The sequence below is a fragment of the Sorex araneus genome, chromosome 6 (genome assembly GCF_027595985.1).
Source record: "Sorex araneus isolate mSorAra2 chromosome 6, mSorAra2.pri, whole genome shotgun sequence".
Taxonomy (NCBI): Eukaryota; Metazoa; Chordata; class Mammalia; order Eulipotyphla; family Soricidae; genus Sorex; species Sorex araneus.
This window is the reverse complement of record NC_073307.1, coordinates 94,920,359-94,945,936: the sequence shown is the minus strand read 5'-3', so window position 1 is coordinate 94,945,936 and position 25,578 is coordinate 94,920,359. Positions and strand designations below refer to the sequence as shown.

The following is a 25,578-nucleotide window of genomic DNA, read 5'->3' as shown; positions in this document are numbered from 1 at the left end:
AAGGGTCCAGCCCGGGTCGGGGGCAGCGTCCACGATTCCGTCCCTGCAGCCGGAGTCTGGCGGCGGACAGGGCCAGAGGCTTCGCGGGGAGATTGAGGGAGGTTAGGCACAGCGGCCCCGAGCGAGCGCCCCCCACCACCCCCGGCCGTCGCCCCCGACCCCGATTCCTGGTGCCGGCGGCGGCGCGCTCGGGCGCGGCCCCTTTAAGGCCGGGTGGGTGATCTCAGGCGCGCGCGCCCCGCCCCCCCGCGCGCACTGCGCAGGCGCGGCCGCTCTCCGGGCCCGGGACGCGCCGGCCGCGGGGACACTCGGGCAGCGGCGCCGCCCGCCCGCCGCTCCGGGGCCGACCGGGGCCGCAGCGCTCCCGCACCGCGCCACGCCATGGGCGCCTGAGGTACCCGCCCGGCCGGCCTGGGTCGGGGTCGCGGGGATCGCGGGGTGGGGGGCGCCGGGTCGGGCCGGGCCGGGGGTGGCCGCTGCCCCGCGCGGTGCCCCCTGCGCCAGGCGGGGCCGCCCGCCCGTGGGTGGGCCCCGGCCCCCTCGGCGCCAGCGTGGCATGAAACCGGAGCCGCCGGGGGAGTGGGCACGCGGTGCACGCGATGGGCCGGACCTTGGCAAGGCCCGCCGGGGGCGGGGGCGCCTGGCACTGCCCAGCCGCGGGGGAGGAGCCGTGCCCGACGCGGGGGGTCTGGGGGGCTGCGGTGCGGCGGGGGGTCGCCTGCGCGGGCGGTTCGTCCGTGGGCCTCTGCGAGCAGAGCAGGACCCCGCCGGGAGCCCCGGCCCCCCGGGGCCGCGCCGCGTCGTGCGGTGGCGTTGCCCCTAGAGCCCGGCTGTCGGGTGGGTCCAGCCCGGGGCGCGCTCACGCCTTCCCCGGGCATCGGGGCGGCCGGCGAGTGCTGCGCTGACCCCAGGCCCTGCCCAGGCCGCGGGGTGGGCAGGCGTGCCTGTGAGCGACCCCTGTGTCCTCCCCGCGGTGTGCCAGCCTGGCATTGTGCGCCGGAGACAGGTGTTTGCACGCCTGGTACCTGTGGGGAGGTGGTGGCCTTGCATTATTCATGCGCGCGCCCGCCGGCCCTCGGTGCAGGGAAGCAGCGGCAATCCGTGCCCCGGAGACCCCGGCTGCAGCCGGCTGGGCAGACCTGCTGGGCAGACCTGCTGGGCACCTGCAGCCCGGCGCCCGGTCCCCGGGGTGCGTCCTTCCATTCCCAGTGCCTCAGCGTGGGTGCGCCCTGGGGCCCGGCCCCGGGCTGCTGCCGGCGCTGGGGCGGAGGGAGGGGGGCATCTCGCCAGAGGCTGCCCAGTGGGGATGGGGGCAGTGGGGGACCAGTCGCAGGCCTGGGGCAGAGTCACAGCAGCCCGGAGGGAGCCGGCAAGACGCGAGCCTGGAAATGGGGGCGGGGAGCATCCTGGCCATGATGTTAAAAATAGCAGGCTAGAGGATGGGAGAGAGAGTGCAGGGGGGGCGGAGGCGGGGGCGGGCATCTCATCGGGTCCCCGGAGCCCCGCCAGGTGCGGCCCCAGGCCCAAAAGCAAAGGGTCCTGCGTGTGGCTCAGTGGTGAGTGCCCACGTGGCCCTGTGGGAGGGGGTGGGCGAGGCCGAGGGGTGCCCTGCCCAGAGGGGTCTCCCCAGGCTGTGACCCTGGGACCCAGAGGCGTGCTGCCTCTGGGCACCCTGTCTCCTGCGCTGGGGGGGCGGGAACCACATACCGAGACAGTGACCGGCACCCCTGTGAGGCCCTTGGGAGCCAGTGTGGGCGGAGGCGGCCACCTGTGACTCCCCGGTCACCCCCCTCCCGGGGCCCCTGGGCGCCCAGCGCATTCCCTGTTGTCGCTCCCGCGTGGTGGTAGCTGATGCCGAGGGTCCCTGGGGGGCGGGGAGCGTGTCCTAGTTGGCCGCGGCTGGCCGAGTTCTGGGGCGCCCGCGCCGTCCCCCCTCTGCTGCCCGGAGTTCCCCCGGAGAAGGGGGCAGAGCTATTTCCAGTCCCTGCTGTGCTCGTTTCTCCCTGGAAATTCCCCGGAGTGGCGACGGGCTCGGCCAGGCTCAGCGTGGCCCTGGCTTGTTTTGAAACCGGGACTCCGCCAGTGCCCGGCGCGGCCGCAGCGGGGCCTTTGGGTGGGGGGGGCTCAGGGGAGGGGAAGGGGGGCTCGCTGCAGACCTGCTCTGTGTGTGTGTGTGTGTGTGTGTGTGTGTGTGTGTGTGAGTCCGGGGCGAGCTTCTGCCTTTGGAAAGGTCGGGGTTGGCCGAGGGCGTCCGGCGTGGGGCCAGTTGGGCAGGAACAGCTGGCCGGGGGGGCCCGGAGGACAATGGGAACAAGGGCATGTTGATAAAGCACTTCTTGTGTGCCAGGGGTGATGGGGGGGCACCGTCCGGAGCTTCCTGGGGGGCCGAGGTGGCTTTGTGGTTCTCGGGCATCTGCGTGTGGGGCCGGGACCCAGGCCCCCGTGGGGCCGGTTGCGTGTCACCGGGAGCGTCACCCTGCGTGCCTGGAAGGATGGGGGGAGGGGCAGTGAAGGCGGTTGGGACCCGCGTGAGAACCTGAACCCCGCGTGAGAACCTGAACCCCGTGCGGTCTTCAGGGACCCCTGAAGGATTCCAGGAGGAAGTGACTCCTCCGCTGCCCTGTTTGGGACCATCTTCCCCCCTCTGGAGGGGGCCACGGAGACCCCATGCCGGGTCCCGGCGTTCTCACTTGGCCCCGTGGCCGGGCCGTCTCTACTTCCAGCCGCTCCTGGGCGTGCGGGGACAGCGTTGGGGTCCCCTGCCGTCGGGGCTGACCGCTGGGCCACCCTGTCAGAGGTCTGTCCCTCGGGCGGTCAGTGCAGGCCGGGGGTGCCGGATCCCGCTGAGTCCACGGTGGTGCCGCCCGCTGTGGGACAGATGTCCCTGGCGGCACGGGACCCCGCGGCCCTTGGGGAGAGCCGGGCGCCCTGGTGACGGGCGGGGAGGAGCAGGGGATGTGGCCTTCCCGGGGCCAGTCGGGGGAGCTGAGGCCGTTTCCTCTGCAGGCGGGAGTAATAATAGCGGAGTCTGGAGTCTGGTTCCCGCAGGAAGGGGTGTGGGGTGGGGAGCCGGCGGGCGGGCGGGCGGGCTCGGGCGGGTGGGGCTGCCCTGCGGGTGCCGGGTGCTGGGGGACCCGGGGTGGGCCTGTCCTCCAGGTGGCCGTGAGGTGGCTGGGAACAGCAGAGGGGACGGTGGGCCGGGCGAGCTGGGGGGCGCGGGCCAGTGTCTCCGGGGCCAGTGGGGTCTGGTGGCGGCTGCGGGGAGGAGGGGAGAAGGGGCTGCTCCCGCCGGCCTGGGACCCTGCTCCGGGGACCCAGCCCCTGTTCGGCGTCCCTTGGGCCTGCGGTCTCCACCAGTCGGCCCAGCTCGTCCCCAGGGAGGCGCCCCGGGTCCCCACAGTCAGAGCACCAGGCGTGTCCCCAGTTACCTGGCCAGCCACCCCCTTCCGGAGAATGATCCCTGGGCCCCCGGGAGTCGGCCCCCTTGGGAAGCCCCTGCCGGGGGGTACACGCCCGTGGTCAGAGCGGGATTGGGAGGAGCCGGGGCAGGACGGGCCGCGGGGAACTGCCAGTAGGGTGGGTTGCAGGGGGGGGGCGGGGGGCTTCCATGGGCGACCCGAGTCCCGGGGCTGGGTCAGGCACAGCTGCCAAGGGGGGAGGGGGGCTGCGCTGGAGGGGGCCGGTGGCCAGAGAGGTCGGGAGTGAGGGTGGGGCGGAAGCAGCGGGGCCTGGGGGTGCAGGAAGCCCCCCTCACCTCCTTTCCCTGCTCCTGGGGTGGGCGCCAGAGCGGGAAGTTCCCACCCAGAGCCCTTTGTGCCCGCCTGTGGCCAGGCCCCGCCCCCGCCCGCCCTGCCCCGCCGTGACCCGGCAGATCCCGAGCACCCCGCCGTGAGTCTGAACAGGGGCCTCGCCGGCCTGTGGGCACCTGAGTGCCCTCACCCTGGGCCTGTGCAGGCTGAGGCGAGCACAGGCCGTGTGCCGGGCGGCCTGGCTTCCTTCCCTGGCACCTCGACTACTAGACTGTCACTGTCACTGTCACTGTCATCCGCTCATCGATTTGCTCGAGCAGGCACCAGTAACGTCTCCATGGTGAGACTTGTTACTGTGTTTGGCATATTGAATATGCCACGGGGAGCTCGCCAGGCTCTGCTGTGAGGGCGGGATACTCTCGGTAGCTTGCCGGGCTCTCCGAGAGGGACAGAGGAATCGAACCCGGGTCGGCCGCATGCAAGGCAAACGCCCTACGCTACGCCCTTTGACTACTAGACAGCCCTGAAAATGAGCTGAGGGGACGGGCTGTGTCCCTGCGCCTTGGCAAGTGAGGCTGAGCTGCTGGGGGGGCCACGGGGTTGTGAGTGGGTGTGTGAATGGGGGTGTGAGTGGAGGTATGAGTCAGGTGAGTGTGAGGGGTGTGGGTGTGGGTCAAGGTGTGAGTGGAGGTGTGAGTGTGGGTGAGTGGAGGTGTGAGTGTGGGTGTGAGTGTGGCTGAGTGGGGGTGAGTGGGGTGTGAGTCGGGTGTGTGGGGTGTGAGTGGGGGTGTGAGTGGAGGTGTGAATGGGCTGTGAGTGGGGGTGTGAGTCGGGTGCGTGGGGTGTGAGTGGGGGTGAGTGGAGGTGTGAATCAGGTGCATGGGGTGTGACTGGGTGTCAGTGGGAGTGTGAGTTGGGTGCGTGGGGTGTGAGTGGGAGTGAGTGGAGATGTGAATGGGTTGTGAGTGGGGGTGTTGGTGGGGGTGTGAGTGGGGGTGTGAGTGTGGGTGCGTGGGGTGTGAGTGGGTGTGAGTGTAGGTTTGAGTCAGGTGTGTGGGGTGTGAATGTGGGTGTGTGGGGTGTGAGTGGGGGTGTGAGTCGGGTGAGTGGGTGTGTGGGGTGTGAGTGGGGGTGTGAGTCGGGTGAGTGGGTGTGTGGGGTGTGAGTGGGGGTGTGAGTCGGGTGAGTGGGTGTGTGGGGTGTGAGTGGGGTGTGGTGGGGTGTGGGTAGCTGACTCCGGCTCCGGCCTGCACCTCACCCCTCTCCCTCCAGCTGCCGCTGGGCTCGGGGAGTCCTGGGCCGGCAGGCTGGGGGTCCCTGCGGGGAGGGCCGGAGGGATGTGTGAAGACCCCGTGTCCGTGGCTGGGAGCCGGGCCCGGTGGCCCCTGTGCCTGCAGGCCGTGGGCGGTGGGGGTGGCTGTCCTGGGTGGGGGCAGAGGGAGTGAAATTCCTATTTGCCCCCCACAGGAGAGAGGGGGTTCAGGCCTCCCTCCCCGCCCTGGGGTGGTCTGAGTTCGGGGGCTCTCCCTTGCGCTGGGGCCCGTGGAGGGTCTGCAGCCAGGGAGGGTGTCACCACGAGCCCCGTCCCCTCCCCCTCCCGCGTTGGAAGCTAGGAGAACAGTGGGGGCCCCCCGCCCCGCCCACCTGGGGGAGACCCTTCCCCTCTCGGCTCCCCCTGGGGTCAGGCCGGGGAGGGGCTTGCAGGGACCTGGGGGCGTGGGGCTGGGGCCGCGTGGGGGCTGCAGCTTCCCAGCACCGCCTTGTCGTGGGTTGTAGCGACGGTCACGACTGCCACGGGTGTGACTTCTCCCCGCTCGTCGGGGTGCCCAGGTGAGGCTGCCCCCCTCCCCCGGGCCAGCCGAGGTGCACTGTCGGCCCCCTCCCCGCCTGCAGCCCAGGAGACCAATTACCGGCCCTGTCACAGTCCAGCCTGCATCCGCCCCGGGGACACCCGCGTGGCCTGTCTGCTGGCGGGAGGTGGGGTGTGTGTGTGTGTGTGTGTGTGTGTGTGTGTGTGCACCCAGCCCTCCCCCTCGGGAGGCTTGTGGGGGTGCTGGGGGGGTGCCGTTCCAGTCTAGACCCTTGTGAGCCAGCACTTACCTGACGCCGTCAGCGCTGTGTTCTCTCTCCCTTCCTCCCCAGGCAGTCGTGGACCACCCCCCCCCCCCGGGGTTGTGCAGCCCAGAAGGTTGGTGCACGCACCCAGCTTCCAGAGGGGCAAGTTCTGGACCCCCAGTGGCTGCCCGAGTGGCCCTGGGGACCCCCAACCCTCCTGGGCCTGAGCCCTGAGCCATCCGGCCCCTGTCGCCCAGCTTGGAACCCCTGGGAGTGGACGAGGGGTGGTCCCCGGGGTGGGGGGCGCTCGGAAGAACAAGCAGAGCCTGGGGTGCTCACATGGCCCTCAGCGGGCGGGAGGCCCCGGGTTCGATCCCTGCACCAGGAGTGGAAAACCAGAAACCGGAGACCCGCCTGGTCCGTGCCTTTCCAGAGTGGGGCCAGGACACACACGGAGGGCCCACCCCACCTTGGGGTCCGGGGCAGCGCCCCCCCAGCTGCGACGGCGGGGCTGGAGCCTCCCTCCTGGGGAGGGGGGTCGTCGGCCTGCTCCTGCGAGTGCAGGTCCCTGGGGCGGCGGCCGGTGACTGTTCTCAGGGACCTTCTGTACCTTCCAGTAGGATTGATCCAGGAAGGCCCGAGTGGCCGGGATAGCTTGTGTGTCTGTCAGCAGGTCCAGCTCCGGCCACACCCCCGGCCCCCCCACCCCCGCCCATCTGGGGGCTCCAGGCCCCTCTCCCGGGCCCGGCTCTCCTCGGGTGCCCGCTGGGCATTCCAGCTATAGAGTCCAGCTGGCCGCGCCCCTCAGCCCCCCGCGGCCCCCCGCCCTGCACAGCCCAGCTCCCCGCTGTGTCCTTGGGGATGGTGACCAGTCCCTGCCGGGCACGGCCTCCTGCAGGGCGGGTTCCTGTCACTCTCCAGCATTGGCCACCTGCTGGCCGCCCTCTTCCTGGGGGGCACTGGAGTGGGGGCAGGGCCTTTCCCTGGTCTCTGAGCCCTGGGCCCGGCACAGGGCGGCCCCTAGCAGTCTCTGACCCCTCACAGCCGCCAGCACCTCGGGGTGCGGGGTGCTGGGCACCCCCAAGCAGGCGATCTGGGGCCAGAGCGAGAGTATAGCAGCTGCCGTGCCCTGGGCTCGAACCCAGGACTGCGTGCCAAGCACGCCTTTCCCTGGCCCGGTTCCTGTATTCCCCAGTCCAGGCCCTGCCCGCAGCTCCCCACACTGCGTTCCCGGGGTGCACCCCTTCTTCCAGCCCCTTTTGTGTTGGGGCCACACCCAGCAGTGCTCAGGGCTGGCTCCTGGCTCCGCACTCAAGGATCACTTCTGGCAGGGCGCAGGGGGCCCTCCGGGGTGCCGGGGGTCGCACCCAGGCCAGTCGTGAGCAAGGCTGACACCCTGCCCAGTGTGCTGTCCTCTGGCTCCTCTTTTTTTTTTTTTGCTTTTCGGGTCACACCCGGCCATGCACAGGGTTCACTCCTGGCTCTGCACTCAGGAATTACCCCTGGCAGTGCTCAGGGGACCCTATGGGATGCTGGGAATCGAACCTGGGTCGGCTGCGTGCAAGGCAAACGCCCTCCCTGCTGTGCTATCGCTCCAGCCCCCAGTTCTGGTATCCCTGCCCCGCCCCGTCCAGTCCTGGCTCTGCCACTTGACCTTCTTCCTCTTGTCCCCCAGGGTCGTGGGGTTCCTCCTGCTTCCCGCCGTGCCGAGGTCGAGTCGAGCCTCATGGAATCTCGGAGCCGGGTGGAGCATGGCCGCGGGAGTCAGGGTGCCAGCAGGGCTCAGCCTTGGCTCGCCTGGGCGGCCTCCTTCCTCCTCCTGGGCCCTAACACCCACTGTGGCCCCCAGCCCCCTCGGCCGGGGCCTGGTGTCCCGCGCGCGTTCTCGTGACTGGCCTTGAAGGCCGTGTGGCGCTTCCCCAGTTGGGGCACTCGGGTCCTTGACAGTGGGAGGGTCCACCCCTACAGTGCTCAGGGCCCCCCTGGGGGTGCCCGGGGGACTCCGGGCTGCCAGGGAGCAAATTCGGGCCAGGGCTGCTCTGCCCTTCGTTGTTTTGATTTTTTCTTTTTGGGTCACACCCGGAGATGCACAGGGGTTCCTCCTGGCTCTGCACTCAGGAATCACCCTTGGCGGTGCTCGGGGGACCCTATGAGATGCTGGGAATCGAACCCGGGTCGGCCGCATGCAAGGCCAACGCCCTCCCCGCTGTGCTGTTGCTCCAGGCCCCGTGCTCTGCACTTGGACGTGCTTCAGGCGGAATGTCACACCCAGAACCGAGCCGCCTGGCGTGGCCGGTGGTCGCTCACCCGCCCCCTCCTGGCTTTGCCGCTCGTGCCTCCGCGAGGGGAGCAGATGGAAGGTTCTGGGGGCCTGGGGCTTGGAGGGGCCCGGCTTGGCCGCCGCTCTCCACAGGGCGCCTCTGGGCCGGGCCCAGCCCTTTTCCGGTGTCGGCACCACGGGAAAGCTCGGGAGACCCGCACCTGTGCACGGCCGCCCGGGGTGGTCCCTGGGGAAACTCCCCCAGCTGCCCGGGACGGAGCAGGGCACCCCTTGCTGGGGGGGCACGGGGGCGGGGGGGCTCTGCGTCCCTTTGTGGGGGTGCAGGACAGACGAGCAGCCCAGACCGTCTGTTCTCAGTTGGGAGCAAACCTCTGCCTCCGGCGCCCAGCGGGGTTTGTTCTGCACAGACTCGGTATCGAGACTGAGCCAGGGTTTGGGGGTCGCCGCTTTGTTCCCTCCTGCTCCAGGTCAGGGAAGGAGAGAGGACAGACGGGGATGGGTGTGTGTGTGCGCGTGCGTGCTCCAAGTCAGGGAAGGAGAGAGGACAGACGGGGATGTGTGTGTGTGTGTGTGTGTGTGTGTGTCTGTGCTCCAAGGCAGGGAAGGAGAGAGGACAGACTGGGATGTGTGTGTGTGTGTGTGTGTGTGTGTGCGTGCGCGCGCGTGCTCGTGTGTGCTCCAAGTCAGGGAAGGAGAGAGGACAGATGGGGATGTGTGTGTGTGTGTGTGTGTGTGTGTGTCTGTGCTCCAAGTCAGGGAAGGAGAGAGGACAGATGGGGATGGGTGTGTGTGTGTGTGTGTTTGTGTGTGTGCGTGTGTGCGTGCTCGTGTGTGCTCCAAGTCAGGAAAGGAGAGAGGACAGACTGGGATGGGTGTGTGTGTGTGTGTGTGTGTGTGTGTGCGCGCGCGCTTATGTGTGCTGCAAGTCAAGGAAGGAGAGAGGACAGACCGGGATGGGTGTGTGTGTGTGTGTGTGTGTGCACACTCGTGTGTGCTGTAAGTCAAGGAAGGAGAGAGGACAGATGGGGAAGTGTGTGTGTATGTGTGTGTGTGTGTGTGTCTGTGCTCCAAGTCAGGGAAGGAGAGAGGACAGATGGGGATGGGTGTGTGGTGTGTGTGTGTGTGTGTGTGTGTGTGTGCGCGCTCGTGTGTGCTGCAAGTCAAGGAAGGAGAGAGGACAGACCGGGATGGGTGTGTGTGTGTGTGGGTGTGTGTGGGTGTGTGTGTGCGCGTGCTCGTGTGTGCTGCAAGTCAAGGAAGGAGAGAGGACAGACCGGGATGGGTGTGTGTGTGTGTGGGTGTGTGTGGGTGTGTGTGTGCGCGCGCTCGTGTGTGCTGCAAGTCAAGGAAGGAGAGAGGACAGACCGGGATGGGTGTGTGTGTGTGTGTGTGTGTGTGTGTGTGTGCACACTCGTGTGTGCTGTAAGTCAAGGAAGGAGAGAGGACAGATGGGGAAGTGTGTGTGTATGTGTGTGTGTGTGTGTGTGTGTCTGTGCTCCAAGTCAGGGAAGGAGAGAGGACAGAGGATGGGTGTGTGTGTGTGTGTGTGTGTGTGTGTGTGTGTGTGTGTGTGTTGGCTGTGGGGAGCAGCAGCGGGAGGGAGAGAGCGAGCCGGGTTCCCCTCTTGAGAGGAGGGTGGCTCTCCTGGAGCCCCTGGAGAGGGCCCGGCTGGCTGCTCTTCCCCCCCATGCGGCTCTGCCTCCCCCAGTCAACCCCCACAGAGACTTGTGCTCATCCCAGGCTTAGGCCATTCGTCCCCCCCAACCCATCCTGTCCTGGGGCCAGCGCTGGGCTGAGGGGTTTCTGCATAGCCGGTCAGTAGAAGAACTGAAATCCCCCCCCCCCGCCCCCTGTGCCGCTCAGGCCCAGAGAATCCGATGATCCCCGAGTGTTTCCTGCTTCGTGGACTCTGCAGGGGTGCGGCCAGGGTGCAGGGGGGCTGCAGTGCGCAGTGAATCGAGACCTGAAGCCTGAGAATGAAGACGTGGCCTCGGGGAGCTTCTGCGGGGACCTCCAGATGCCCAGAGGGGCTGCCTCTGTCGGCAGGGGTGGGGCGGGCAGGATGGGGCACGGGGACCATGCTGCCCGCAGCCCTGCGTGGTGGCGGGGCTGGTGGCGGGGCCCCTCTTCCGCGTCCTGGCGCTGGGCCTGGAGCTGGCGCGGGGTTTGGGGGTGGGAGATGCCCTCTGAGGCCCCCAGGCTGGAGCTGCCGGGCACGGGGTTCTACTCTTGGCAGGGCCACCGGGGCGGAGGAGGTGAGGGTGTGCGGGCACAGGGAGCCACGGCCGGAGGGTGGCGATGGCCCGTGGGCACCCGGCACTTTCCAGGGCCGCAGTTTTGGGGCGGACACGGCCCTCCCCACCTCGGAATCCGGAGCAGCCCCGGGCCCCACGGCCTTGGCGCGTCTGCGGTGAACTGATTTCGTGGCAGAAATCTGACCTGAATTGATGGGCGGCTAATTATGGCCTTTAAAAATAACTCACTGAGGGGCCCGGGGACAGGCCGGCGGGTCACGGCCGTCACCTTGCACACGGCCCACCCGAACCCGACCTGGGCTGATCTCTGAGCACTGAGCCAGGAGTCAGACCCAAGCTTGGCCGGATGTGGACCCACAATGGAAGGAAAATAAAAGGCCTCCGAGGGCCCTGGCCGTAGGACCGCAGGGAGCCAAGCCCACTCCCCCCACCCCAGCCCTGCAGAGCCCGGGGTGAGCCCTGAGCCTCACTGGGCACGACCCCCCCAAGGGCCCCGCCCCCGCCTTGCCTTGCAGATTCCTCTGCTCTGGCATCTGTGTCTGTCCGGGAAGCCACCCCCCCACCCCGTCTCTGGACGCTGCCGTCTCCCCCCTGCACCCCGCCACGAGACGTCAGGGCCTGCTCCTACACCCAGATGAGAAACCCGGCCTTGAACGCAGCAGACGGGCCTGGGTGCGAGTCTGGGGAAGAGCTGTGGGCCGAGTCTGAGAACTCTGGCCGCCCCCCCGGGAGCCTGTCTGGGGAACTGCGTCTAGAGTGGAAGCAGATGGGGTGGGACGCCCTGCGCTCAGTTGGTTTAGATCCTCTGGCCAAGGGCTGTCCCTGGGCCCGGCCAGCTGCCACCTCGGCCGTTTCTTGTCCTGCCGGCCCCGGCGGCCCCGGCCAGGCCGAGGAGCTGTGGAGGTTTGACTAGTACATTTCCCCCCCACCCCAGACAGGCAGACGGTGGGGGGGGGGGTTGGCGCCAGTGTTGTTTTTTTACCCTTTTCCCTTTTTAGGCCACACCCAGCGGTGCCCAGGGCTTACTCCTGGCTCTGTGCTCAGGGCTTACTCCTGGCTCTGTGCTCAGGGCTTACTCCTGGCTCTGTGCTCAGGGACTGAAGGGACGGGGGGGGGTTGGGGGGACCCTCTGGGGTGCCGGGGGGTTGAACCCGTGTCGGCTGCATGCAAGGCAAGTGCCTTACCTGCCGCCCGATGTCTCTGGCCGCCTTCTTGGGTTTTGGTTTTGGTTTTGGCCACATGCTGGGGTGGGGGGAGCAGACAGGGTGGGGGGACGGACCCCAGCCTCCCTCCGCCCACCTCCCTCCCGTCTGTGAACGCCTGCGTCCCTCCCCGGCCTCTGCTGATCCCTGGGGGGTTTTCAAAGTCCTGACACATGACCCCACACGCAGATGTTTGGGAAGTGGATTTTTGTTTGTTTGTTTGTTTGTTTCTGCTTTGTGGGTCACACCCAGCGATGCTCAGGGCTCTGCACTCAGGAGTTACTCCTGACGGTGCTCAGTGCTCAGGGGAGCCTATGGGGTGCTGAGGTTGGTCAAACCTGGTCGGTCACAGTCAAGGCAAACGCCCTCCCCACTGGACTGTCACTCTGGCCCGATTGGGAAATTACCTTACTGGGTGGGAAACTGTGTAGAGTGGGTTTCCCGTCTGGCTGAGGAGGATTTTGGGTGACAGGATCTTGTGATGGGAAAACATTTCCAAACACACTTTTCCAGGGGCTGGAGCCATAGCACAGCGAGTAGGGAGTAGGGCGTTTGCCTTCCACGGCCAACCCGGGTTCGAATCCCAGCATTCCATATGGTCCCCTGAGCACCGCCAGGAGTAATTCCTGAGTGCAGAGCCAGGAGTAACTCCTTTTCATCGCCAGGTGTGACCCAAAAGTTAAAAAACAAAACAAACAAAAAACACCATACTTTTCCAGAATGCTCTGCATCACCCGTGGGGAGGGTCCCCTCGTTCATGTGTGGCCATCCTTTCCCGTGGAGGCCGGGGACAAGACTGCCCGGGACAGTCAGACAGTGCCTGACAGGACTTTTGGGAACTGCATTTGGGGCTGGGGTGTGGTTCGGCCGAGGCCAAATGCCTGAGTGCGGGGACCTGGGGTCGTGCCCCAGCAGTGGGTTTTGAGATATGACCCTTGGCCCCCAGAGAGCAGAGCCCCGTCCCTCCTTCCACTGGCGACACCCTTCTGCGGGCTTTGGAGGCCAGAGTGGTGCTGGGTGGGGGGTTTGACCCAGGGCTGTGTGCCTGCAAGTGTTCCCTGCCCTGAGCGGGTGTCGTGCGCCTCTGGGGTGGTAGCAGAGCCAGAAAGGGGTGTTGATAGTGTGCACATGTGTGTGTATACATGCGTGTGTATGCGTGTGTGCGTGTTGGTGAGGCACAGACTCTGTAGTGTGTGTGTGTGCACGCGTGTGTGTATATGGTTGTGTGCACATGTGTGTATGCATGTACGGGGGTGTGCACATGCGTGTGTGTTGGCGAGGCACAGACTCACTGTAGTTTGTGTGTGTGTATGTGCATGCATGTATGTGCATGTATGTGTGCACGTGTGTGTGCGTTAGCGAGACAGACTCATGGTAGTGTGTGTGTTGGTGAGACACAAACTCATGGTAGTATGTGTGTGCGCACATGTATGCGTGCATGTATGTACATGTATGTGCACATGTGTGTGCACGTGCACATGTGTGTTGGTGAGACACAGACTCATGGTAGTATGTGTGTGCGCATGTGTATGTTGGTGAGGCAGACTCACGACAGTGCGTGCGTGTTTATCTGCATGTGGTCACCTGACTGTCCGGCGGGGCCTGTCTGCTGACCGGGAACGCCCTCCCTCCCTCCCTGCCCTTGCACCTTGGTCCTGGGCCTGCCCCGCCCGCTGCCCCTATTGCCCGCCTGGACATCAGAGACTGCCCTGCGCGGCCGCTCACTGCGGACCTGAGCCTCCAGGCCTCGGGCCGTGCTGGGTGTTTGTCTCGCTTCTGTCCTTACGCTTTGGTGTTTGGGTCTGCCAGTAGTGCACAGGGACAACTCCCAGCACAGTGCTCAGGCGGCCTGGCAGTGCCGAGAGCCAGGCCCGCGTTGCGGGGCCACGCCTGCAGCCCAGTGGCCTGTTTGCGCCTAGCCCGCCACTCTGTTCCCCGCTGCGACTTCGCAGGTCACCGCGCTTAGCCTTCCGGGAAGGCCTCCGGGATCGCGTCGTCGGTTCTTGCCTGTGTGGTGAGTTTCCCGGTGTCGCTGTGTGTTGGCCACGTCTGGCAGTGCTCAGGGAACCGCTCCTGGCGGGGAGCAGGGGAAGGGGCCTGGGATCGAACCCGGGATTGGACTTGGGTCGGCTGTGTGCAAGGCCGACGCCCTCCCCGCCGTGCCCGCCGTGCTCCGCTCTGGGGGGAGCGGGCAGCATCCTGCGGCCGTCATGGCCGTTCAGGCCTGGCCCGGGCTTGGGCTCGCTGGCCCCCGAGTCCCAGGCAGTGCTGGGCACCTCCCGGGTCAGCCCACACCCCCGATGCGCCCCAGTGCCGGGCGGGGCCCTGGGGGGCAGGTCTGTGCCGGGAGGAAGAGGCAGGGGCGCGGGCTGCCCCGGGAACGGGGGCCCTGGGCCAAGCGCGACTTTATCTGGGCCCAGGCCGGGGCGGGGCCCACTGCGACAGCCCCTTGCTGGCCGGGGGAGTGAGGGCTGCGTAGTGAGGGTGTCACAACAGCGTCCCCCGCCCTCCCGGGGCCGGAGCGCAGAGCCAGCGTCGCCCAAGGCCCGCAGACATAGGGGGCACCATTGGGGTGGGAGGTGGTGCCCGCCCGGCGGTGAGAGGCTCCGGCCCCGTCCCCCCCAGCCTCCTGCAAGCTGTGACGGCGTCCCTGCGTCCTGGTGGGTCTCGCAGGTGTGGCCGGGCTGAGGTGTCGCTCAGGTCAGCCGGGATGGGCGAGAGCGGCCGTGTCGGTCAGGTTAGCGTGGCACCGGGGGTTGAGGAGGGTCCTGAGCTGTGGGGGTCTGCGGATGTCCGCCCGGGAAGTGCCAGGGGCAGGGACAGACGCTGGGCGCACTCTGAGCCTGGGCCCCCCGCCGCTGCCCCCCGGCCCCCCCTCACGCTGCCCCTCCCGCTGCCCCCCACAGGCCGCCGCTCCCGCTCACCCCGGGGCCTCTCTCGGGGGTTCCCACCACCGGACACCATGACGGTGAGGGGGGCCGCGCTGGCCCCCGACCCAGCGTCCCCTACCACCGCGGCCGCCTCGCCCAGCGTGTCGGACGTCCCCGAGGGCAGCCCCACGGCCATGGAGCAGCCCGTGTTCCTGATGACCACCGCGGCGCAGGCCGTCTCGGGGGTGTTCGTCTGGACCGCCCTGCTCCTCACCTGCCACCAGGTGACCCCGGGAGGCCGCCGCTGTCCCGGGGCGGGGGGGGGGCTCCGAGGGGTGTGGGCGGCAGGCCCCGCGGGAACCCCCACACCCAGGGATCCCTGCAGAAGGCGCCTCACGCGGGGCGGGGTGGGGCGGGGCGGGTCCCCCTGGGGGCGGGGCGGGTCCCTGGGGGCTGGGGGCGGGGTGGGTGCCCGTATCTCCCCATCTCCACACTTGCCCCGTGGCAGCAGAGAAGACGGGGGGGGGGGGCGGGGGGGGCAGGAGCCGGGCGGGCACAGGGCTCCGGGGCCGGGGGTCCCTGCCCTCTGCTGACCCCCCCGCCCCCAGATCTACATGCACCTGCGCTGCTACAGCCGCCCCAACGAGCAGCGCTACATCGTGCGCATCCTCTTCATCGTGCCCATCTACGCCTTCGACTCCTGGCTCAGCCTCCTCTTCTTCACCAACGACCAGTACTACGTGTACTTCGGCACCGTGCGGGACTGCTACGAGGGTGAGGACGGCAGGCGCAGCAGGGTGGGGGGCGGGGCGGGGGGGCGCGGGCCAGAGCCCCTCCCCGAGCACACCCTCAGCCCGGAGATACCCCCTCCCCCCGCCTGTCCCGTCTCAGGCCCCGGGGAGCACAGCACGCTCGCAGCTGTGGCCTCACCGTGCAGGGGTGCAGTGCAGCGGGGCGCCCCTCACTGCTGCCCTCCTGCAGCATGGGGGCGGTGGCAAGTCAGCATCCTGCTGGGAGAGAGTGGGAGCAGGTAATGGGTGCACAGGGGGCCGGAGCGAGCAGTAACGAGGCCGGCAGGCAGTGTGCCCGCCGTGTGGGGGCCGGCCTGGGCTTGGTCCCCGACACCCCTACGACCCCCCACACGCCCGTCAGGAGTCGATCCAGGAGTGACCCCGGAGCACCACCGGGCGTGGCCCCCAAACCACACACAGAAATCAAAGAGAACCAGACCCGTAGTGGGTTCACACGTGGGCCAAGCCCCCTCCGGGTCCCCCCCCCAAGGCGAGTTCCTTTCGTGTAGGCCTGGGAGGGGGCTTGCAGCGTCCCCCCTGCAGGATTAGCCCCGTGGTGGGGAGCCTGGTGAGGGGGGCTGGGAGCAGACTCGGGTGCGGGCCAGGATGGGGGCTGACCCAGATTGCAGCAGAGCGAGGCCGGGGACCCTCGGCCAGGCAGAGACGCAGACGCTGGAAGCTTTGCTGCTGTCGGTGCATAAACTGGGGCGCAGCAGAAACCGGGTTAGGAAATGCCCGCACTGAAAAAAGAAAGGGGGGGCGGGTGGAGCGATAGTACAGCGGAGGGGGGTGTTGACTTGCACGCGGCCGACCCGGGTTCGAATCCCAGCATCCCATAGGGTCCCCCGAGCACCGCCAGGAGTGATTCCTGAGTGCAGAGCCAGGAGTGACCCCTGTGCATCGCCGGGTGTGACCCAAAATGCAAAAAACGCAAAAAGGAAACGTCTGCATTGGGGCCAGAGCGATGGGACAGTGGGGAGGCCACTCGCCTCACTCGGTCGCCCCAGGGTCCTCCCCGGCACCCCAGAGGGTCCCCTGCACCTGCCAGGAGTGACCCCTGAGTGCAGAGCCAGGAGTCAGCCCCGCGCGCTGCCGGGTGGGTGTGGCCCACAGGACCCAAAGGAAAAGAGAAAGTGTCTGCAGGGAAGCGGGGTGACAAGAGGCGGGGTGGGGGGAGGCCCTTGTCCTTGCACGCCGCCGCCCCCTCGCCTCCCCCCGGGGTCCCCTCCTGGGACTGCCCTGCCGGTGCCTGGCCGTGTGACAGGGCCCCTCACCCCGCGAGTCCTCCCAGCCCGGGGGCATGGCTGCGGGCTGCCTGGAACTCGGGGGACAGGGTCCTCTCGCCCAAAGCCAGCACCCCCTTCTGATCCCGCTTTGAACTCCGGCCCTCGGGGCTCGCCGGGCACAGGAAATGCCTCCGAGCTTGGCGAGGAAGCGCAGGCGCCTGGTGGGGGCCCACCGTTCCCCTCGCTGTCCGCCCGCCTTTCCGGGAGCCGCACGGCTCCTGCCCGCAGCCCTCACCCCTGCTCCCGGGGGGACCGGCTCCGGGAGGGGAGAAGTCCAGGGGACCAGGCCCGGCTGGCCCCTCGGTGGGTTTTTTTTTTCTCAGTTTTGGGGCAGCCCCACAGTGCCCAGGCCCGACCCCTGGCTCTGCTCTGGGGGTCACTCCTGGCAGGCCTTCGGGGACCGTCTGCCTTGTGGCACGGCCAGTGTCCGGCTGCTGCCCCGTCTTCCTCTGCGGCCCCTGGGGGAGGTGGACCGTGGGCATCACCGGGGCAGCTGTGGTGTCCCCACACCACTGGGCCTGAGCAGAGGCCCCGAGCCAGTGACCTGCACGGGCACTCCAAGGACTGTGCCTGCGGGGGGGGGGGGTCCCCCCCAACCCCGTCACAGCCTGGGAGCTGCAGGTCTGGGCTCCTGTGAAGCCCAGGCCCGTCCCTGGGCTCTGCCGGTGCCCGTCTGCCTGTGTCTGGGAAAGCCACGGGCCCCCGGCACCAGCCCAGATCTGCCCCTTCTCAGGGCGAGGGGCCGCTGCCTTGCAGCCCAGCCTGAAGACGGGGCCTGTGGCGGGAGGGGTCCTGGGCAGCAGCAGATGGTCGGGGCAGGGGTGCGGGGAGGCGGGACAGCCCTGGAGGGCTCTTTGTGCTGCCCTGACCCCGGGAGTTCCCCGCAGCACATCCCGCCCCTGCACGTCGCCTAGCAACCCTTTATCCCGCCTCCGCCTCTCCACGGGGGGCTCCCCGCCGCCCTGTGGGGATGGGGGTCCTGGGCTGGCCCCCCACCCGCTCGGGACCCTCCCTCATTGTTCCGGCCTCAAGTGCCGGCAGCTGGTGCCCCTGAGGCCGGGTGGTGGTGCCCGGCCCTCAGAATTCAGAAAGAGCCCCCCCTGCCCTCCCCCCTGCCCGCGGCCACCCTGCAGAGAGTGGGGGAGACGGTGCCAACCCTGCCCCGGCCCTGCCCCCACCCGCGTGTGGGCAGCTCGCGGGCAGGCGCTGCTCCTGCCTGCCGTGCTCCCGCCCCTGCTCGTTCCTCCACCGAACAGGGCAGGAGGGGCGGCCCCCCGAGGCTGAGCACAGGTCGGCCCCTCGGGTGGCCGCGCGGCCTCGGTGCCCTGGCCATGGCCCTGGGGAAACCCCCCGCCGGTTCCCAGCCGCCTTCTTCTGCTCTTAGCTTTCTGGAAGCTTCTGGCAGGTTTGCTTTCCTAGGGCACGTTTCTCTGCTGCCTTCGCGGCTGGACGGTGCCACCAGGGCCCGGGAGCGCGCTGGCGGACTCGCTGCCGCAGGACGCTTGGCCAGCCTGTGTTTGGCCACCCCCAGCCGTGCTCAGGGCTGTCCGGGCTGACTCCCGGCTCTGCACTCAGGCGTCACTCCTGGCGGTGCTCAAGGGACTATAGGGGGTGCCGGGGATTGACCCCTGGTGGGCCGAAGCCCCCTCCCCGCTGTCCCGTCTCTTCAGCCCAGTAGGATTATTTCCTCCAGGTTGTTGTACACACACGCACACACACACACACACACACACACACACACACACACGCACGCACACATGTATGCACATGCATTTTCTTTCCTTTGTCTCTGTGGCCGTGATCACAGTTTGGGCCTTGCCTGTGGGCCGGGGAAGGTGCGTCTACCTGGCCCTCCTGGTGACCGTTTTGTCCCGAGAAGCCGAGTCCACGATGATGCTGTCTGAGAAACACGTGTCCATGCTCAGAGCCTGCGGCCTCTGCTTGTCCTGATGTTTCTCTGTTGGTTGTTTGGGGCATAGCCCGCGGTGCTCAGGGCTTCCTCCTCCTGGCTCTGGGCGCCGGGGACCCTCCGTGTAGCCTTAGCCCCCCGTGTTGTCTCTCTGGTTGTCTCGGGGCCATGCCAGCCATGCTCTGAGGTCACTTTCCTGTCGGGTCTTGCGGGACCCCTTATGGGGCGCAGGTCAGGACCTCTGCAGGGTGGTCTTTCCTCTGGCTTGCTGTTTCCTCTCGAATCATTGCCCCGACGCGTCCGTGGAGGGCTGAGGCCCCGGCCCCTGCTTCGCCTTCTGGAATCCGGGGGAGTCCCCTGGGAGCTCGGACGGAAGGTCGCGGGGCCCTTCCTTGGGTCGGAGCCGGCCCGTTTCCAGGAGTGGTGCTCGTGTGGGAGCCCGGGGGCATGTCTGGCACGAGCACTGGCCCGACCCAGTGCCTCACAGCCAGGCGTTTGCCGCGGGCGTTGGTGGGGCCCTCGTTGAGTCCGCGTGCCCAGGGGCGGGCAGCCTGGACGGTCCCGGCGGTGCCGTGTCTCCGTGCCCTAACTGAGGACCTGACTCGGGCCCGAGTGTGAGCCCAGAGTGTCCAGCCATGGCCCCCCAGCTCCCGCCGACCTCCCACCCCCCCAGCTTCTCCGTAGGGGCGGGTGGCGCTCTGTGTCCCCCAGCCACCCCTGAGCGCCCCCTCTGCCCGCAGCCCTGGTCATCTACAACTTCCTGAGCCTGTGCTACGAGTACCTCGGGGGCGAGAGCGCCATCATGGCTGAGATCCGCGGGAAGCCCATCGAGTGAGTCCCCCCCCCCGGCCCGCTGCCCACGGGGCCCTGCTGCCTGTCCCCGCCTGCAGCCCCTCGATCTGAGCCCCCTCGGCCCGTTAACCCCTTCTTCGCCGACCCCCAGGTCCAGCTGCATGTACGGCACGTGCTGCCTGTGGGGCAGGACCTACTCCATCGGCTTCCTACGCTTCTGCAAGCAGGTAGGCGGGGCCCTGGGTGTGCCCGTGTGTGACTGTGTGTGTCTCTGGGTCTCTGCGTGTCTCTGTGTGCCTGTCTCTGTGTGACCGTGGGTCTCCGTCTGTGTCTGCATGTCTCTGTGTGTGTGCGCATACATCTGTGTGTGTGTCTGTGTGTTCCTGTGTGTCTGCTTGTATATGTGTGTCTGTGTGACCAGGTGTGTGACTGTGTGTGACTGTGTGTGTGACCATGTGTGTGTCTGAGAGCGTGTGTGTGCCTGTGTCATCGTGTGTGTGTGTAACCATGTGTGTGACCATGTGTGTGTCTGTGTATAACCATGTGTATCTGTGTGTATGTATGTGTGTCTCTGTGTGTGACCATGTGTGTGTGTCTGTGTGTGTGCACGTGTGCTGCTAGCCTTCTGGTGCCATACATGACCTCGTTGGCCGAGCATCCCAGGGGGTCTTGTCACGTGGCGCCTGTGGGCCGGTGCATGAGGCCTCTAGGGCTGGGGTCCTTGGCAGTGGCAGAGGCTGGAGACCGTGAGGACTCCCCGAGAGCCAGGTCCACGCCAGTCCAGACTGTGTCCAGTCCAGGCTGTGTGGCCGCCTGGGTCCCTGCCACTGCTCCACGCGGTCTCGGGCAGCCCGGGGCTTCATGGGAGTGGGTAGTTTCCCACCTCCTCTGGCTGTGTGGTCTTGGCTGTGTTAATGAACCTCTCAGAGGATGGATGCTGCCCCCCTCTGGCGTGGCCTGGACGTCCTGGTCCCCCGGGGCCTCTCATCCCTCTGGCTCGCTGAGTCCTCTCGGTGGGATGGACGCCCCGACCAGCACTGCGGTGCCCCGAGACACCCCCAGCCCCGCAGCATTGCCCACCGGCCTCCTCCCCGCTGTCCTGCGCCCCAGCTGTGACACGCCTTCAGGCTCCGGGTTCCGGCCCCACAGGCTCCTGCTGGCCTGTTGTAGACAGGCGGACCCGGGACCCGGGACTGGGAGGGGACAGGGCAGGTCCCACGTGTGGCCTCCAGCCTCTCCTGGCCACGGAGGGCCCCTGCAGGCCCAGTTTCCGAGGTTCCCGAGCCCTCCTGGAAGCTGGGGCGGTGACAGGTGTCGGGGGCGTCTGTGCAGGCTGGGGGTGACCCCTGGCCTTCGCCGTCCCTCTCACTGACAGCCCCTCCTCCCGCCCTCAGCCCGACCCCTCGGGGGCAGAGCTGTGGCTCTCGGCCCTCTGGGGTCCCCCAGCTGCGCTGTCAGCCGCCCCCGCCCGCACGGCTCCCCGGGCCCTGTGTGGATGGCGGAGGAGCACGCAGAGGGTGGCCCTGGGGCTGCCCCTGCCCCGTGGTCACCCCCACACCCAGGAGGTCCCCGCTCAGCGCCAGGCCCCAGCCCCGGGCAGGGAGCCAGCATGGGGGGGGCTGGGGCGGCTGGAGGGGGCCCACTGTGTGCTCGCCCCTGGCCCCCACAGGCCACACTGCAGTTCTGCGTGGTGAAGCCGCTCATGGCCGTCAGCACCGTGATCCTCCAGGCCTTCGGCAAGTACCGTGATGGCGACTTTGAGTAAGCAGCGGGCGCGGCTGGGGTGGGGGGGCTCGGGTGGGTGGAGGGGGCGCCACCAGCCCTGGCTCTGGGAAGAGGGTAGCAGCTCGCCCACCTCCTGGGAAGGCGCCGGTTCCTGCCGTCTTTACGCTTAGCCCCCTGCCCATGACCAGCACCCCCCGCCCGCCTCATCCCTGCACCGGCGTGAGCCAGGATGGGACAGAGCCGCAGGGGGCTTGTCGTAGGCACTCTGAGCACCCTGGGAGGGGAAGTTGGTGGCAACAGGGAGGCTAGAGCGATACCATGGTGGGAAGGGTGTTTTGATCCCCAGCATCCCCTAGGGCCCCCCGAGCACGGCCAGGAGTGATTCCTGAGTCTGGCTCTGCATCGCTGGATGTGACCCAAAAAGCCAAAAAAAAAAATTGGTGGGAAGCAACCTCATGTCTGCACCCCTGCTCCCCACAGGACTGGGGGGAACGAGGCGGCCCTGCAGCCATGCCTGCCCACCAGGCCCACTCCTCCCCCCGCCCCACCCCCAAGCCACTCTGGCTTCCACGCCCGGGTCCCGTAGCCCAGGCGTAAGAACACAGAGGCTGGCGCGGTGGGGGCACCTCGCCGAGTCAGCAGCCCCCCCCCCAGCTGGATCAGGGACCGCCTCAGCGACTGGGCCAACCCGGGCTTGGGGCTGCCTCTGGGGGGCCTTGCCAGCCTGCCTGTCCCGCCCACCCACAGCGTTAGCAGCGGCTACCTCTACGTGACCATCATCTACAACATCTCCGTCAGCCTGGCCCTCTACGCCCTCTTCCTCTTCTACTTCGCCACCCGCGAGCTGCTCAGCCCCTACAGCCCCGTCCTCAAGTTCTTCATGGTCAAGTCCGTCATCTTCCTCTCCTTCTGGCAAGGTGAGGGGGGGCTCGCCTGGGCTCGAGAGGGGTGGCGCCTGCCTGGGTGGGACCCGTCTCAGCTGGGCGGGGCCTATCTGGGCGGGGCCTACCTGGGCGGGTCGTGTCTCAGCTGGGCGGGGCCTGACTGGGTGGGTCAGACTGGGTGGGGCCTGCCTGGGCGGGTCCTGTCTCAGCTGGGCGGGGCCGGACTGGGCGGGGCCGGACTGGGCCTGGGGTGTGGCACGGAGGGGGCCGGCCGGGAGGGGACCCAGGCTGTGCCCGCTGCTGCCCGCAGGCATGCTGCTGGCCATCCTGGAGAAGTGCGGGGCCATCCCCAAGATCCATTCGGCGCGCGTGTCGGTGGGCGAGGGCACGGTGGCCGCCGGCTACCAGGACTTCATCATCTGCGTGGAGATGTTCTTCGCTGCCCTGGCGCTGCGGCACGCCTTCACCTACAAGGCCTACGCCGACAAGCGGCTGGATGCCCAAGGTAGGCGCCGGCCGGGCCGGGCCCCACCATGCGGGCGTGAGGCTCCCTGGCCCCCCGCCAGGCAGGGGTCAGCCAGGAAGCGGGGTTCCGGCCCCTCTCGGAGCTCCCCTGAGGTATGCGGACCCCAGGGTGATACCCGTCTTGGTCCTGGCAGGGGATGCGGGCCCCCCCCCCCCCGCACCCCGCCCACTGCTGCACCGTTCCCGGCTATTCCCTGCTCTGTGGACCCCGCACTGCTGGGGCTGACCCGGACCTCCCGCCGCCTCTCGGGCGCCAGCAGCCGCCCCCGGGGTGCCAGGGCTCACTCCTAGTGGGAGTCGGGGGGCCCTGTGATGGGCGGGGATTGAACCCAGGTCGGCCGTGTGCGAGGCGAGAGCCCTCCTGGCCTGAAAGTGCTTCCTGGGAGCTAGGGGGAGGGGGAGAGCAGGGGAGAGGGTGGGGAGGGCACAAGGGCAGGTTGGGGGCCCTGCAGGCCCCGGGGGCTCATCTTGTCTGGTCAGAGAAGAGGGTGGTATAGTCAGTCCCAAATGTCCACTCCTCAGCTTGGGGGGTACAGCACTGGGGGTCCCTGGGGCGCCCTGAGGGCCTCTGCAGAACACCCGCTGGGCCTGGCCGCTCTCTGGCCCTTCCTCCAGCTGGGGGGGAGCCTGTCCCCCCCCACTGCGGGCCTCCCCGCTTCCTCCTACCACATACCTGTGCTCAGCACCCCCCTCGCCTCCCCCCCATGTGGACCCGGGCGTCCCTCCCGGCCTCTGCCCTGCCGCTCCCTGGCCCCGGGTCGCAGGGACCCAGGAACTCCCTCCCCATCTCCCGCACCCACTGTCGAGGGCTGTGGCCTGCGGAACACCCAGGGTGATCACACGTGGTGGCCAGGCTGCCCGCGTCTGCTCCCGCGTCCACCTCCCCGTAGGCCGGCCCACCCGGGAGCCCCCGTAGCCCGCCCAGCCTGCCCACGGAGCCAGGGCGCGGGGGGGTGACCGAGAGCCCCGACTTCCCGGGACCCCCAGGTCTGGGGGAGCGGGCAGGCGGTGTGGGGGTGCAAGCGGGCGGTGGTTGCTCACCAGCTCTCTCTTCTCTGTCTCTCTGGCTTCTCCCCCACCCCCACCCCCCACCCCTGCCCGGCCTGGCCCCTGGTTTGGCCGCGGGCAGTGCCAACGTACGGCCCTTACGGTAGGTGCTAGCAACCGTGCACGTCCCGATCGCTGTCCCCAGCATGCCTGTCGCCCTGGTTCCTCCGTGTCCTCGTCGTCCCCGTCCCCCGGAGGCACAGCCCTTAGTTCCTCGATCTGTCCTTCCATCTATCCGTCCATCCTTCCATCCGTCCGTCCGTCTGTCCGTCTGCCTGCTTCTGTCCTGGTCTCATTGTTCTGGCACCTGCCCCAGGGGGGTCTGGGGGTGCACGCGGGCAGCTGGCCCCCGGCTGTGTCCATGGGCGTGGAACAGGGGGCCACAAGGCGGGGGGGGGGCACACTTCCCTGTTGGCTTGGGGACAGATTCTTCACCAGGAGGGACGGACGTCGTCAGGGCAGGCGGCCCTGGAGAGGGGAGTGGGGGGTGTTTCTGTGCCCCCAGGGGGCCAGGGGCTCCCTGACCGGCTGCCCACCCGCCCGCAGGCCGCTGCGCCCCCATGAAGAGCATCTCCAGCAGCCTCAGGGAGACCATGAACCCGCACGACATCGTGCAGGACGCCATCCACAACTTCTCGCCCGCCTACCAGCAGTACACGCAGCAGGCCACGCTCGAACCCGGGCCCGCGCGCTCCCACGGGCTGGTGCGCTCGCACAGCCTGGGCGCCGCGCGCGACCACGAGAAGACGCTGCTGCTCAGCTCCGACGACGAGTTCTAGCACGACGGGGACGGGGACGCGCGCCCGCACCCGGGACCAAGACGAACGGTGCGCCCGCGCCCGGACCAGGATGCACAGGATGCACGCCCGCGCCCCGAACCCGGACAGACGCGCGCAGAGCCCCGCGCCGGGACACGCCGCCCGTCGCTTCCAGAGCAGCCGCCAAGAATAAGCCCCGCCAGCCCCGGCGCGGGCGGCTCCCCGGGACCAGGGACCAGCGCTGAGCCCCCCGCCGCGTTCCCCGGACTCAAACCCCCTACCCGCGCGCGCACGCGTGCACCGTGCAATGCCGGATCTGGGCCTGCCCCGCCTGCGCCCTCCATTCCAGTGGGAGGGCCGCGCTGTGGACCCCCCTTCGCCCCAGGCCCGCCTGGCATGCTGCAAAGATGAGAGCCAGACCTCCACGCCCGCCCACAGGCCCCCCGCGCCCACCGTGTTCTCCCTCCGGGGCTCTGTCAGGAGACCTTTGAGGTGGGGGGAGGGCGGCCCCTCTTCCCCGCCCAGCCCCCCCCCACTGCTGCTGGAGGGGGTCTCAGTCAGGCTTTGGGGTTCCAGATTGGATTGGGAAGGGGCTGCGGCTCTTCCCACCGGCTCCCCCGGGAGGGCGGGGGTGCTGCTGGGAGGAAGGTCGCAGACACTGGGGTGGGGGGGCATCCGCAGGGCCTGGGGCGCTGCCTCACGCAGCCCCTGCCCGTCTCCTGTGCCTTAGCCACACACGAAAGCTCCCCCCGTTGCCCCCTCAGTTGCTTTAGGCACCCCCGGCCCCCACCCCAGAGCCACTGGCACTTGGTACCCTGCAGCGTGGGCGGGGGTCCGGGACAGCCGGGCCCACACCCCAACCCCACCCCCCAGGGCTGCCCCCCGTCCTTGCTGGTGCCTGAGGACTCAGGCTGCACCCTGGGCTCTCCCCTCTTTGGGGCACAGGGGCTTCCAGGCCTGGGGTCCTGCCTCGTGACCACAGCAGCCCCCGGAGCAGAGGCCGTGGGAGCGGGTGGTGCAGGCCAGCAGGGGGCGGAGTCCCTGACCCTCCCCCCAAACCCACCCTGTCCTCTGAGCATCCTTCCAGGCCAAAGTGTCCTGCATCTCGGTCTGTTTGACCCTGCTGCCCGCTAACACGGAGGGGGTGATGGGTTGGGGGGGACTCAGTACGGGGGGGCACCAGGACCAATGTGGACCACCCCCATCCACGGAGGCAGACCCTCCCCTTGTCTTTTTCGTTGGTTTCCATTTCTTGCCCCCCTAGAGTAGCTCTTTGTATATAAGAAATACTTGAAGACGCCCTTGGACCCCGTGTGAGACGCCCAGAGGCCCTAGTTTTGTACGCGTCTGACTGCCGTGATCCCCCCCACCAGAAAGCCGCTCTATTTTGGTCTCTGACATTTGAAATGCGTGACGGAAGTGAGCAAATAAAGTGAGAAAGAGTCTATA

At 68.4% G+C, this 25,578-nt stretch overlaps 2 protein-coding genes across 3 annotated transcripts in view; both read left to right on the top strand.

The window, feature by feature from the left end:
• Window positions 1-14,428, top strand: part of LOC129405906 (translation initiation factor IF-2-like) — a 27,023-nt gene extending 12,595 nt beyond the window's left edge. The window contains exons 2-3 of the mRNA XM_055143621.1: window positions 5,097-5,579; window positions 13,495-14,428. Of these exons, the coding sequence (XP_054999596.1) occupies window positions 5,097-5,579; window positions 13,495-14,230 (1,219 nt within the window). The 3' untranslated portion in view covers window positions 14,231-14,428. The remainder of the gene's footprint in view (window positions 1-5,096; window positions 5,580-13,494) is intronic.
• On the top strand, window positions 260-25,578 carry TMEM184B (transmembrane protein 184B). 2 transcript variants are annotated; one of them, XM_055141152.1, is made up of 10 exons: window positions 260-394; window positions 14,449-14,696; window positions 15,021-15,186; window positions 19,139-19,229; window positions 19,342-19,417; window positions 20,860-20,951; window positions 21,663-21,832; window positions 22,110-22,304; window positions 23,454-23,474; window positions 23,918-25,578. In XM_055141152.1, the coding sequence occupies exons 2-10, from the start codon at window positions 14,505-14,507 to the stop codon at window positions 24,148-24,150; spliced, it is 1,236 nt and encodes a 411-aa protein (XP_054997127.1). In that variant the 5' UTR covers window positions 260-394; window positions 14,449-14,504; the 3' UTR covers window positions 24,151-25,578. The 2 variants fall into 2 exon arrangements, with proteins under 2 accessions (XP_054997127.1, XP_054997128.1); XM_055141153.1 differs by lacking the exon at window positions 23,454-23,474.

What these genes read in the sequence shown, in the direction of transcription:
- TMEM184B (XM_055141152.1), top strand. Translation starts at nt 14,505, where the DNA reads ATGACGGTGAGGGGGGCCGCGCTGGCCCCCGACCCAGCGTCCCCTACC. An exon ending in CGTGCGGGACTGCTACGAGG is followed by an intron (nt 15,187 to 19,138) that starts GTGAGGACGGCA and finishes CTCTGCCCGCAG; the next exon opens with CCCTGGTCATCTACAACTTC. An exon ending in GCCAACGTACGGCCCTTACG is followed by an intron (nt 23,475 to 23,917) that starts GTAGGTGCTAGC and finishes ACCCGCCCGCAG; the next exon opens with GCCGCTGCGCCCCCATGAAG.